This window comes from Dermacentor silvarum, chromosome 8, assembly GCF_013339745.2.
Source record: "Dermacentor silvarum isolate Dsil-2018 chromosome 8, BIME_Dsil_1.4, whole genome shotgun sequence".
Taxonomy (NCBI): Eukaryota; Metazoa; Arthropoda; class Arachnida; order Ixodida; family Ixodidae; genus Dermacentor; species Dermacentor silvarum.
The window spans coordinates 92,291,498-92,305,097 of NC_051161.1; the positions used below are offsets into that span (position 1 = coordinate 92,291,498).

The 13,600-nt window shown below is 49.7% G+C and overlaps 1 protein-coding gene across 1 annotated transcript in view; it reads right to left on the reverse strand.

The window, feature by feature from the left end:
* Positions 1 to 13,600, reverse strand: part of LOC119462280 (thromboxane-A synthase-like) — a 56,154-nt gene that overhangs the window by 34,027 nt on the left and 8,527 nt on the right. Inside the window, exons 2-6 of the mRNA XM_037723623.2 lie at positions 8,712 to 8,808; positions 6,399 to 6,451; positions 5,432 to 5,528; positions 4,784 to 4,909; positions 3,569 to 3,803 (exon numbers count right to left, since the gene is read on the reverse strand). Of these exons, the coding sequence (XP_037579551.1) occupies positions 3,569 to 3,803; positions 4,784 to 4,909; positions 5,432 to 5,528; positions 6,399 to 6,451; positions 8,712 to 8,808 (608 nt within the window). The remainder of the gene's footprint in view (positions 1 to 3,568; positions 3,804 to 4,783; positions 4,910 to 5,431; positions 5,529 to 6,398; positions 6,452 to 8,711; positions 8,809 to 13,600) is intronic.

The following is a 13,600-nucleotide window of genomic DNA, read 5'->3' on the forward strand; positions in this document are numbered from 1 at the left end:
CTGTGACATTTTATTTTAGTAAACTCTTGTTAAAAAATACTCTCTCCTCACTGGCAGTGGTCACTGGAAAGGTGACTAGAATCTGCAGCAGTTTGTACACATTTACATAGAACCTGCAGTCGTAATGAGAGAGGGCATGTATTCCGGTGCTAAAACCTAAAACACTCCCTCGATGTCGTTGGTATCCTTGTTTAGGTACCTTGCACAAACAGTAGGCTGTTCGATTCCAGCGATGTCCGTCTTTCATCAGGAAGTTTGCAGGAGCAGCCTGCTTTTTCAACTAGGTTTTCTTTGATAATTTCACCACACATTTCTATAATTTGGCTTTGTGAATCTGGGCTTAAATACGAGGCATTACTGGGGCAACTTTCCAAATGGTTCTTAAGATATGTATCTCCACAATCAGCTCGAATGCGAAGAAGCGCTCTGAAAGTACCTGTATTTTCAGCGGGTGCTATGCTTAAATCCATAGGGCCACTGTCCCTGTGGCCACGGAGAGCCAGACCTTCTCGCGCGCAAGAATAATTTCCTCAATAATAGGCCATTTACTTTCTTCTTTTTTATATTTTACTTTGTCGGCCCTGGTCCAGATGATCGATCACATTGGGTGCGCTTGCTGAACATGTTTGGCGAAAATTATGAGCTGCTAGCTCACAGTCATGGTGATATTTAGTATTTTCATGTGTGTGGAAGATTGAGAGCGCGTGCTTTCATTTTTGGAACGGCTTGGACACGAGGGCTCCAGTGCGCGCATGTTGGCCCAAGTTTATAAGAACATTATACCTATAAGTTCCAGAATTGAAAATCTAAAGCACGTCTTTGGAAATGTCAGTGAACCTTTTGCGTCAAAAGTTTATGAGATCTTTATACCCATGAAGTTTCGGAATTGAAATACATGCGCTCCGTAGATTCCGCAGCCACTGCGAGTTGCCGCAACTCGCCCGCTCGCTATCGAAACGCCCTTGAAAGTTTGTGCTCGGATGGGGCTCCTTGCGTTATGTGACACCAAGTGCTTGAGCGTTGCCACGAAATCCAGCCCGAGTTGGCAATGTTCGTGCCAAAATGTCTTTTCGAGCGTGAAAAAGACATTGTAGACAAAATCCAGAATGATTCCCGGTGTCGGTGGTTGTTTTGGTCGGCGGTGCTGAAGCCCCGGAGGGGCTGAATCCCGCTCAGCCCCTCCTCCCCCCCCCCCCCCCCCCGTGGCTACGCCCCTGGATGATGATAATTATGAATGATGAAATGAAAACATTCGGATAATTCATGGTCCAAAGATTTGTCACAGGGCAGAGTGAAAAACAACAATCAAAGAAAAACCTACAGCCTCGCATTGTGCAGGAGTTTCAGCAACGTTTCTACGAACTTAGGAAAAAATATGCTTGAACCTTTTGTCAAACCGGCAGACACAGGCAACTACTCGCTTAGGCAGGTACACTGTTAATAGTCCAACGTAATATTGCACTTGAATACAGAATAAAATTTAACATTGCAAGTTTCATAGACTTCCCCTACACAGTACAAGAAGAAAAAAACTTTATATTCCTCCCCTACCGGGAACAGGAGCGCACGCGAAGCTTTTTCAACCCTAGGGGAGTGTCTGTGTAGTTGTTTGAGTGTTTGAGACGTTCACGGGCCCGCTGCCACTGGCGTTCCTTCAACGCAGCCTGCTCTTCGGCAGAACGAACCAAACGCGGCCTCCCCATATGACTGCAGGGCCTGAACTGGCGGGAAACGGCGGGCGCGAGGCGAGCGAACACGCGATCACACCTTTTATCTCCTCCTGAGGGAGGGGACGCCTGCGATTGGCTGCAGCTATGGCGTGATCGCGCGCGCTAGCTGCATGCGCCGCGTCTGCTTTTTCATGCATATAAAACCACGCTTTAAAGGGCGCGTATGACGAAGCGCCAGTGGCACAAATATGCACTTTTCCGCAAGCCACGTTTTAACTTTGTGCCATGGACAACAAACTGTCCATTGCGCAAAAAGCCAGAAACACTTGAGCATGAATTAATAGATTGTTGGGACGCGATATTCTTTTGGGATGTGATGCAACCAACCCTAAAGAAAGAACTACCCATAACAACTATTGGTATAAGATATCTACACGTGGAAAATGAAAGCGGCATACCCTACAATATGATTATGCTTCTGGGCCTCCATGGTTTGTGAAGAATACGAATGGCCATCAGACACGCTGACGTAAACACTCGATCAACAAGGGAGAATTTTGTGGCCAATGTGTGTTACATACGTGATGTGTATCGATCACAAGCTGAACCTCCTCAGTGGATCAGTGTACTTGATGAACTGTAACAAATGAAGAAATTTTAACCCATTATGTCAACTAAATTAGGCGGACGTTATTTTTTTAAACTGACCCCTTTGCATCTGCTTGTTGCAATAAAGAGCCTAAAAAGATGACAGTGGCTGAATCGGTTCGCGTGGCGGTCTCGCAACCCGGAGGTCGGCGGTTCGATTCCCCAGCATGAAAAGCAATTTTTATTTTCGCGCTGCTTGGGTTTTTTCGTACGCCAACGCCAACACCAACACCGATGCCGACACGAGTGAGGCAATACAAGCTTCGCTTGAAAAAGAAAAAAAAAAAAACTGTACTAACATGACAAAATATTCCGTGTCACGTGGTGGAGTTGGCGTTGTTGTTTCTGCGCATGAGGACCTGAGTAATGCAACTTAAGCTTTCAATTACGAGTTTGCTTCAAAAATTATTCCCGTCCAAAAAAAAAAAAAGCTCAAGGAGTTGTTGAAATGTCGTTTGTCAGATTGTAATTAGGGATTTTGTCTTTCTGTTTGCAGAATGAGTACCCATGCCAGCCTTTTCAAGTTCTTCATTAGATATTACTCCAGTAGAAAGAAAGCCATCGGCACCGAACGTATTAGAAGCGAAGACGCTTAGCTGTTACGAGACGTTAGAACGTTTTCTCAAATAACACATCTGACAATTTTGGCATTCTATAGGAGCGAATGGCATGCTGAATGGCAGCTACGTAACGTCAGCATTGAACTCACTAAAAGACGCGTCTATAAAAAACTACCCACCGAGCTTCCATATTTGAACATGAGCAACTATACACTTCCCATCAGCAATTATAGGAAAGATCAAGTCTCCCAGACATAAGATTTAATCTTGCTTTCTGCACCACAGATTTCATTCATCGTAAAAACTGAGCTTGAATGGAAGCCGACTATCTTTCTTTTCAAAGAATCCGGAGCACATGCAACCGCTGACAGAATAACTGCACATTATTGGCTAATAAACTGCCATTCTACGTGCATATATGGCGATAGTACAAGGCGCCACAATGTCGCCACTACTTCTAGTATCAGGCGAAAGCCTTAAGAAAGTTCTCAAGCGCAGAAGTTATTCCGATGCAGAAGGCTACACCCATACACGGCTGCATGGCCTGTATGGCCATATAGCAGTCAAATCCTGTGCACACATATATGGACATATGGTCATGACGCTAAATCCATACATGGCCTGTGTGGACTGTATGACGGCTGCAAGTTACTGCATGGCCAAAGTGTCGCGTCGCAGATGCCCACCCACCGAGCAGCACGGCAATGACGGAGAAGGCGCATCCGAACAATCGACGGCAGCACACCAGGAATCGGTGTCGTGGGTGTTCCTGCAGGTTGTAGTCGATGCCCATGGCGCTCTTGCAGATTACGTCCAGGGCTAGAGCGGCGTACATCTCACCAGCCTCGAACTCCTCTCCCGTCTTCGCCTTGCGGTCGATCTTGGAAACCAACTTCTCCACGGCTGAGATGACACCCGGAGACATCTACATTGAGAACGGAATATGAGACAAACACGAATACTCGATAGCGGAAGCTTCGGAGAGCGGAGGGGGGGGGGGGGGGGATGGTTGTGTAAGAAAATTGATATGCAAATAAACGAAGGAACTAGTTGTTCGAGAATGAAATAGAATCGAAGGAAGCAAGTTAAGCTTTAAGTTAGCACAATCAATGTGTTTCCTCTTGAACTCTCTGGATTAGACACGGCGTTTGCATTTTTCTGACCGCTCGCGTTTTTGGAGGCTGTTCATCCTTGGACGGCATTCTTGAGATTCACGTTACAGTGTTTTCTGCAATAGCGAGCAAGTACTGAGCTTGAGTTCTCAGCCCTCCTTCTGGGTGTTTGTTTGTCTGATATCTCCCAGCATAAACCTGAAGAACTGGATTCTGAGCTGTCGGGCTGACAATTACTTTTGCTGTCGTGTTCAACGCTCGTTTGATTGTGCACGACATTTTGTCTCTGCATAAAGACCAACGCGAATACCTATGGCGACAATAGGAAAAAAGGTTCAACTATTGAGTGTTTACAAGCGACATAAAGGTAGGAATCAACACTGAGAAGCTGTGCCAGAAGCGGATGACTGATATTGGCAAGTGCAAGAGATTAATCAAGAACAATTTGCTTTTGTCGAAGTGGAACGTAGTTTGCAGAAGGGCGTGAAATAATTTAAGCTCCCCAGAGGAACACTTAGGCAATGATATGGATCGCGGGGTTTGGCTCGGGATAAAATCTAGCATTCTTTCAGGACCATGGAAATCTGAGCACACATTTTCCCTTTCTGCATTCCGTCTTTACCAGAACGAGGTCGCCGGAGCCGCCAGTTCAGCTTCCGACGTGGGGATTATAAATACGCCACAGCCTTTGATGAGCATCGCCAACATCTTTGCTTATGGTGAACTGGTACCTATGCACAGATCAGGCAAGACAGGTGGAGCAGCTGAGTGACAAACAGTTCCGCCAACTTACGAGTCTAAGCTTGTTGGTGGTGAACGAAGGGGTAAGGACGCTCCGCACTTCCTTCCATCTGGTTGACGTGAGCTGTAGAAGACTTTTGTTGTGTGGGCTTTCAGGACGCTTGGGCTGGAACAGGAGCTGCGAAAAGTGTTGCAGGCAGAAGGAGACGTCACGATAGGCCGAGACGGCGCGGCACACAAAAACCCATATGTTTAGAGAATCGAGGCCCGGCGCGTCAGAGGCCGAACTAGGTCAGACGTCTTTCACGCACTATCTACAGCCCACAGCTCACGTAGACAGCAACAGCACCAAGCGTTAGCTACTGGCTTCCTACATGTATCTCCTACAAGTGGAACCGCGACAGCAGTGGTGCTAATCAGGACACTGTGAAATTCAGTCATATTGTCAGATTTGCCATCTTTTGAGCACTTATTGGCCCGGAGGGCTGTTACATTCTCTCTGATTGGCTTAAAACGCCGTCATTGCAGAATTGAAGAACATGACGCAATTTGACTATGTCCAAAATAGCACCCTGAGTAAAAGCGATTCCGTTTTTCTGGCGCGTGGGTCGACGCCAGTGAATGACTTTAGGCGTATAATAGGTAGGAAGAAGGTGCACCCGGCTTAGTCAGCAGCAGAAGCTTCATGCAAGTCACTCACCCCTCTGTCTGTGAAATCTTGGAAGTCCTTAATCTGTATCTGCCTCAGCAAGTCCAGGTCAGCAGTTAGGATCACAGGACGGTGGCCGTTGAAGTATCTGCAGAAACCGAAACGAATACTGACTGTTTGACTCGTGAGTTTCTCGTAGTATCTGCTGAAATTTAGAGGAAAGCACTGTTTCTCCATGCTATATGTCCGCTGCTTCCGTTTTACCGACGTGCACTATCCGAGTTGATGTCAGCTGGTCGGATTTTGTTCGCGCGAATATTATTGAATTAGCAATTCGGTGCTAGAAAGTGAGGTTCGAGATGAGGAGAGGGCAGCTGGAATGTACGGCGGACGTGTTAACATAGTACCATACAGAATACATGTTGCAGGCCTATAAAAGAACAACTGAAGGAGTATAAAAAGAAAGACCAAAAGCAGGAAGCCTACCCAGAACAGAATATCTGGTTTGCTGCCCTGCCCCGGCGACAGGAGAAGGCGATGTAAAATAATAACAAGGAAAACTACGGAAAGTCGGCTGCAGTATCGGCGAAGACTGCCACATAAAGCAGACGCTAAGAGAGAAATAGGGATGATCAATTACCCGGCACGCGTTGCGTGAAAGTACTGACAGTGATGCCATATAACTAGGAATTTTCCTTGCTGATTCCTTTGAATTGCTTCGAATTTGCCGCGCAGTTCTCGACACCGGTATTGTGTCACAAAATTGGGTCTTTATCGTCATTTATTTTGGAAAGTTTCCGCCTTCCGGTTGCTTTTTAGATTTACTTCGTCGTTAAAATGGGTATTATTTCTCATTATTTTACAAGTAGTCACGAAAAATGCTAATGCGTCATATGTTATTGAAGCTTTATTAGCAGTCGCAGGTGGATGAAACAAAGCAATGTCAAATTATTTTAAAAATTGCGAGAGTTTTGCTCGCAGCTGTGCATAGAAGGAAAAAAAAAGTTGGCTTTCATACCCAACAGTGTCGCCGTACTTGTCTATCCATTCACGATAAGCTCTGGTAGGTGACTGTAAGAGACCATAGCAAGAACATCATGTGCTAGTTATAATTCCGGTGGAAATATAGACCGCTCATTGCTACGCTCAATGCTTAGAAGCTGCTGGAGTCTAGATATTCCTCTAGTTAAGCAAAAACTGACTTGAGCAAGACTTATCTCAATAGGACATGGTGTTTCTGTGGAGGCTGAGCAGGAAAAAAGTAAATTATGCCTCTCACGATGATATACATTATAAGGCAAGCTCGTCTAATATACTCACTGATAATTGGGCAAATGTTTGCTTGCGGATGCTAGGCTACTTCAGCACATCTATTACTGACAATTGCTGCATTACACTGATCCGAAATATCTTAGATATGAGATGACAAGATGCCCAGAAAGATTACCAATCACAGTTTTACAAAGATATATCTTGAATTGAATATTTTGCTGCATAAGCGTCACAACTTTGCTTAGCCAACGCCTGCTACAAAAAAACAAAAAACAAAATTCGGGGTAGCTTGCACTAGTGGCGCAAGGCTAAAAACACAGCGGAGGTGATCGGTTCCTAGCTGGTCCTGGCTATACGAAGTGATGATGAGTTACACGAAGTAATGCCAAATGAGGCTAAGTCATACCAAAGTAAAGCCAAGTGATGGTAAGCTTTACAAAGTTAGGAAGTTACAAAGTTTACAAAGTTTTACGTAGTGAAGCAAAGCGATGCAAGGCAAATGCCAAGTCGCACCGCCAAAGTATTCACACAGTCGTGTCGAAGCCACAGCTAACCGTGCTGGGTTCAAACGGCGTCGACGCTGGCAGTCTCGCTTAGCAGCGCGCCGCGATGCTTGGTAAGTGGCTTCTTCCTCGGCAGTGCGAACCTTCCTTGGTCGGCCCATGTCTACGTACGGCACGCCACCGCCTCGCACTGGCTTTCATACGGAACGAAGGAGCGCATGCACAGTTGGCTGTGACGTCACGTCTGACTCGCGGCGCATGCGCAGTAGTGCGCAGTCGGCGGCGAAGTCGTGGAAGTGGGGCGAAAGCAATGCACAGCTTACGGGCGGCGAGCGCGGACGTGCCGGGATGACGTCACGGTGCATGCGCAGTAGCGCACAGCTGGCGGGAGCTCGGCCAAGCCGTGTCTGTGTCGGGCGAAGCGATCGCGCACCTGCGTTGGTGGTTACTAGGCAGCACGAGGTGACGTCATCGCACCGAGGAGCTTTTTTTTTTATGTCTACGACAGACATATTACGCTCAGCATAAACAGTTCCGCTGTTAAAAGCCTTCGACCGACATTTCGTCTGTGAGTGTTAAACACATACACACACCTGTGTGTTCCTTGCAAGCCTACCGAACGAAATCGTTTTACGACATAGTGTGCTTATAAAAACACACAATTTCATATAACTGCAGCCATTATATGTAGTGTGAAGATGCTCCAGGTATGTATGGTGACGGCTTTCTGTGTAGGAATCTGGGGACGAATTCGCGAAGTTATTGCTTCCTAAGTGCTCTCGGCCATCGACCAGCTGCTTTCTCTAATAACAAGGACAATGTCTTGGGGGAGTCGATTCCAATGGAACACAATAGTCCGCTGGAATGATGCGGAACACAATACATACATACGGATTTACTGGAATTTTCTCTTCCAAATAATTCCTGCGTAAGCGCGTTTTGTGAATACGGGCCTTGTGCCCGATCATCACTGGTATACGCAGAGAAAGATGTACGGAAGATGTTACGCGTATGACCCCAGTTTGCAGTAGAGCACTGCACGGGCTCGGGCTTAACCGAAAGCCCGAGACCGGCCCGGCCCGTGGGCCGGGCCGGGCCGGGTAGAACAGTTTTTTCACGGACTCGGGCCGGGCTCGGGCACGGCGTGGGCTTTTTAACCCGGGCCCGGGCCGGGCTCGGGTTTTTTGACGCGGGCCCGGGCCGGGCTCGGGCTTTCTGGTGGTAAGCATGTAACGTGCAGCAAGTTATTCTCGGGCGTCTGAACTCTGCAAAACATTATTTTTCGGTCTCGGGCCGGGTTCGGGCCGGTTTCGGATCGGGCTCGGGCCGGGCTCGGGCCTAAGGTAAAGGGGTGGCGGGCCGGGCCGGGCGGGTAACGTAGATTATTTCCGGGCCCGGGCCGGGCCCGGGTCTCGCCATAAATGTTTGATCGGGCTCGGGCGGGCCGCCCAACGTAAAAACGGGCCCGGGCCGGGCCTGGGCTGAAAATATCGGCCCGTGCAGTGCTCTAGTTTGCAGTTTAAAATGTGTCGCTGCAGGACATAGAAAGCACTCACCTTACGGTACATATCCAATACATTGCCAAAGAAGATGTTCGGCGTTGGCCCAGGTATGCCGAGTTTCTCGAAGAACTTGAAGTGCTCTCTCCTTTTTCTGCAAAGATGAAAATATTGTTGTGCAGAGAAATGCAATAAAGTGCGAACTGAATCACATAAGCTTTCAAGGTCCAATTCGTCTGCGATCAGTGCACAGAAACTATGACATCATGCGATAGATCTTGTGCTGCATGCAGACGTTTCTGTTGGATCCCGCAGAATGGCAATTCCGTAGACTCTAGGTGCAGATTTTATAAGAAGGGACGCTCAAATATATCTAACAAATCTTTCGTGTGCCATCGTAATCACTACGGTGTGTTAATTTTCTTCAGTGCAACTAAGTTGTGGAACAACTTAGTTGCACTGGTGATGAAGTAGTACTGGTGAGATAGAAACATAAAGCGCCATGTTCGCGTGTCACACCAACTGCTATTTTATTTTAAAGGCTTCGACTTTATTCCACCAGACAAAGCACAAGTGATACCAGTTTTTAAAAACCGTTGAACGACTCAGCTATCAGAACGCCAGGTGCAAGTCTGAAGTGCCTGTTGAATTTCTCCTATTGGTACTCGATGCGTCCCTTACCTGTTGTGCGTATAGGTCTATTAGCGGTGAGTTCAAGCGGCATCCTCTTGCAATTGACGTTCACGGCCGGGACGCCGCTCTCTACGGTTCGCTCGACTTCCACACGTGCTCGTTCGCTTTGTGCGTGGTCGGAGTATTAAGTGCGCCAGCCGTACTTCGTGAAGGATATTGCCACCAGCAGTAGTGGGTACAGTGCTAAGAGGCAGGCACGGACAAGAAGAAAGAAGTGCGCATGCTTCTCCGCCCGCTCGATAGCCAGCCCCCAGCGCCGTGTTTTTCAGGAGCCGCTACCCTCAACAAACGTCGCGTCGCCACTTCTCTCACAAGGCACGTGACAAAGTGGTGGAGGTGCTGGGTATTCTTCACCCATGTCGCAGACCCCTTCTGGCAGTGGAACCACTACCCCCGTGCCAATCGATACGCCGGTCCACCGGGCCAGCCTCAGGATCCGGGGACTGCCTCCTGAAGACCCCGCAGCGCTTCAGACCATCTCAACCGGTATGGAAAGCGCCGCAGTGACAAACCGGCACACACTTCAAAATCCACGGGTTCCAAAGTGGTTCCATGACAAGGTCTTCGAAGACGTCGAAGACTGGATGGCCGATTTCGAGCGCATGGCCGAATACAACGAATGGGACGACACAAATAAATTTCGAAGTGTCTACTTTTGCCTGGAAAACGGTGCGCTCACATGGTTCCAAAACCGTGAGCAGCAATTGACGTCGTGGCCTGAGTTCCGCCGTCAGTTACTAGACGCCTACGCCAGTGCTGATCGCCGCGAACGAGCCGAACGAGCAATCCAGGTCCGCGTTCAGCTTCCCAACGAAAGTGTTACCACGTTCGTCGAAGATATGACGCGCCTCTTCAGACGAGCAGACTCGGGAATGAGCGAGGACAAGAAGTTGCGTCACCTGATGCGAGGAGTGAAGGAGCCGCTCTTCGCTGGTCTTGTGCGGAGCCCTCCGAAGACTGTCGCCGAATTTTTATCTGAAGCTGTAAGTATGGAGAAGATGCTGCAGCAGCGATCGAATTTCTATGAGCGGCAAGTGAACGTGACATCCACCACCGATATTTTCACGGCCACCAGAAGCAACGATGACCACCTTCGCGAACTAATCCGCACTGTCGTGCGCGAAGAAATACAGAAGGCTTTCGGCACGTCACAGGCGGTGGTGAGCTCTATTGAGAGTGTCGTCAAAGATGAAGTTCACCAAGCGCTCCGGTCGACCTGTCCTCTTCCTTACACCGCGCCTGCACCTACTGAACACCGCCGTGCGACCTACGCGGAAGCCCTGAGACTCCCTGCACCAACCCCGCTGTTAGTTCACGCGGCTCATCCGGTTACGCTTTCATCTGCACAACCGGTACCATACATCGCAGAACGACGCGTGCCTCCAGCGTTTCCCTCCGCCGCTCCTCCCGCTGTGGTTCCGCAGGAGCAACCGGTATATTACGCCGACGATCGACGCATGACCCCTCGGAAGTCGAATGTTTGGCGCACACCCGACCGTCGGCCTCTGTGCTTCCACTGCGGTGAGGCAGATCATTTGTACCGCCACTGCCCATACCGACGTCTCGGGTTGCGGGGCTTTTCCACCTACTCACCGCCACCCCGACTTGGCCAACGAACTCGGGAGATAGAAGATTACCTTGCTCAACAACGCATGCCACCGTATACCGGGCGACAGTCACGCTCGCCGTCACCACGGCGATTTTCACCACCGCCCCAGCGATATTCCGGCACACGATCACCAAGTCCCCGCCGGGAAAACTAACCCCTGCGACCTTTGGGGGCGAGGCCGCTGACAGTCGACATGCTGAAGACCTCCGATCGACGCGAACGAGCGAGGACACCGATCCGACGTCAACTGCAGATGAACGGAATGACCGGCTTTCGCTCGACATACCGGTGGTGATCGACGGTTACGCGGTTAGCGCTTTAGTAGATACCGGTGCGGACTATTCCATCTTAAGCGGGAAGCTGGCGACGTTGCTGAAGAAAGTAATTACCCCTTGGAATGGCTCGCAGATTCGTACGGCTGGCGGTCACGTCGTTACTCCACTGGGAACCTGCACGACAAGAGTTTGGATTCGAGGATCGACATTCGTGGCGAGCTGCCTTGTCCTACGCGTATGCTCCCGTGACGTCATTCTCGGGGTAGATTTTCTCCAAGAATACGGCGCTGTTATTGACCTACGGGTAGGTGTAGTCACCTTCTCAGCAGACCGAGCACTCGACGGGTACGACCACAAGCGTCGAGACGACGCCCTTCGTGTCTCCACCGAATGTGTTACGCTTCCTCCGCGAACCAGTGTCCTAGTCGAAGTGATGTGCGGTGGAATGCGCGAAGGTGAAGTGGTCGCTGAAAGTAACTTATCGCATCTACTGATGCAAGGTGTTTGTGCTGCTAGAAATGTGCTACAGCTTAGTGATGGCCGTTCTCAGTTGCTTGTCACCAACTTCAGTAACGAGCATCGACACCTGTTCCGCGGTACTTCGATAGCGTTTGCCGAGGAAATAGAGCACGTTGCTGAATGTTTTACCCCTGAACCAGTGAGGATGGCTGACAAGTCACTAGGCAACGTCAACATTAATTCATAGTTATCTCCAGACAAACAGGCGGCACTGCACGAGCTCTTGCTTGAATTCAGGGAATGCTTCGCAAGCTCGTCTAAGGTACGCCGGACTTCAGTTACAAGGCACAGGATCATCACCTGCGACGACGCACGCCCGATACGCCAGCAGCCCTACCGCGTGTCGGCAAAGGAACGTGAAGCGATTCGTACGCAAGTACAAGAGATGCTTGAAGATGGCGTAATCGAACCTTCTAACAGCTCATGGTCGTCCCCGGTCGTTCTTGTGAAAAAGAAAGACGGAACGCTACGCTTTTGCGTCGACTACCGGAAGCTCAACAACGTAACTAAAAAGGACGTGTACCCTCTGCCGCGTATCGACGACTCGTTAGATAGACTGCGGCGTGCCCAGTACTTTTCGTCACTCGATTTGAAAAGTGGATACTGGCAGATCGAGGTTGACGAACGAGACCACGAGAAAACTGCCTTTGTGACTCCCGACGGCCTTTACGAATTTCGAGTGCTCCCTTTCGGTTTGTGTTCTGCCCCAGCAACCTTCCAGCGAATGATGGATACTGTCCTCGCTGGATTGAAGTGGCAGATTTGCCTTGTGTATCTTGACGACGTAGTTGTCTTTTCTGAAACATTTGAGCAACATCTTCATCGCCTGCGGCATGTGCTAGAAGCGCTCCGATCGGCTAATCTCACGCTTAAACCAGAAAAGTGTCGCTTCGGTTATGAAGAGCTCAAGTTTCTCAGACACGTCGTCAGCGCCAAAGGAGTTCGACCCGATCCCGACAAACTTGCCGCTGTAGCAGCTTTTCCTCCTCCTGCCGACAAGAAGGCCGTCCGACGCTTCCTGGGCTTGTGTGCGTATTATCGCCGCTTCATCGACAACTTTTCGAAGATTGCGGAACCCCTGACTCGCCTTACCAGGGATGACACGCCATTTGCCTGGACGCATGAGCAACAGGCGGCCTTCGCTGAACTACGACAACGCATGCAGTCAGCACCCGTCCTGGCTCATTTTGACCAAGAGGCTGACACCGAGGTGCATACTGACGCCAGTATGTTGGTTGGCGAACATACGCGACCCTTCAGGCCGACTGGCACGATGGAGCTTGCGGCTACAGGAATTTGACGTCACTGTAGTTTATAAGTCTGGCCGCAAGCACGAAGACGCCGACACGTTGTCGCGTGCTCCCGCCGAATCTGTCAGTCGACAGCCAGAGGACGACGACGGCTTCCTGGGCGCCCTTACTACGTCGGACTTGGTCAAATGGCAGCGTGACGACGCTGAAATTCGACCTCTCATCGACCACTTCGAGGGCCGTCACACATCCATACCACGCCATCTACGTCGCGTCTTGACGTCCTTCTGTCTACGAGACAATCTGCTCTCCAAGAAGAACTCCCGCCCGAATGACCGATCCTACCTTCTAGTAGTTCCCAAAGACTTGCGGGACGATATTCTTTTCGCTTGCCACGACGAGCCTACATCTGGCCACCTCGGCTCCTCACGAACGCTTGCTAGAGTGCGCGAGATGTATTACTGGCCCGGGCTTGCGGCAAGCGTAAAACAGTATGTTAAAGGCTGCCGTGAATGTCAGCGACGAAAGTCACCACCCCTGAAGCCCGCCGGGTTATTGCAACCCATCGAACCACCTTATAAGACATTCGACCAAGTCGGC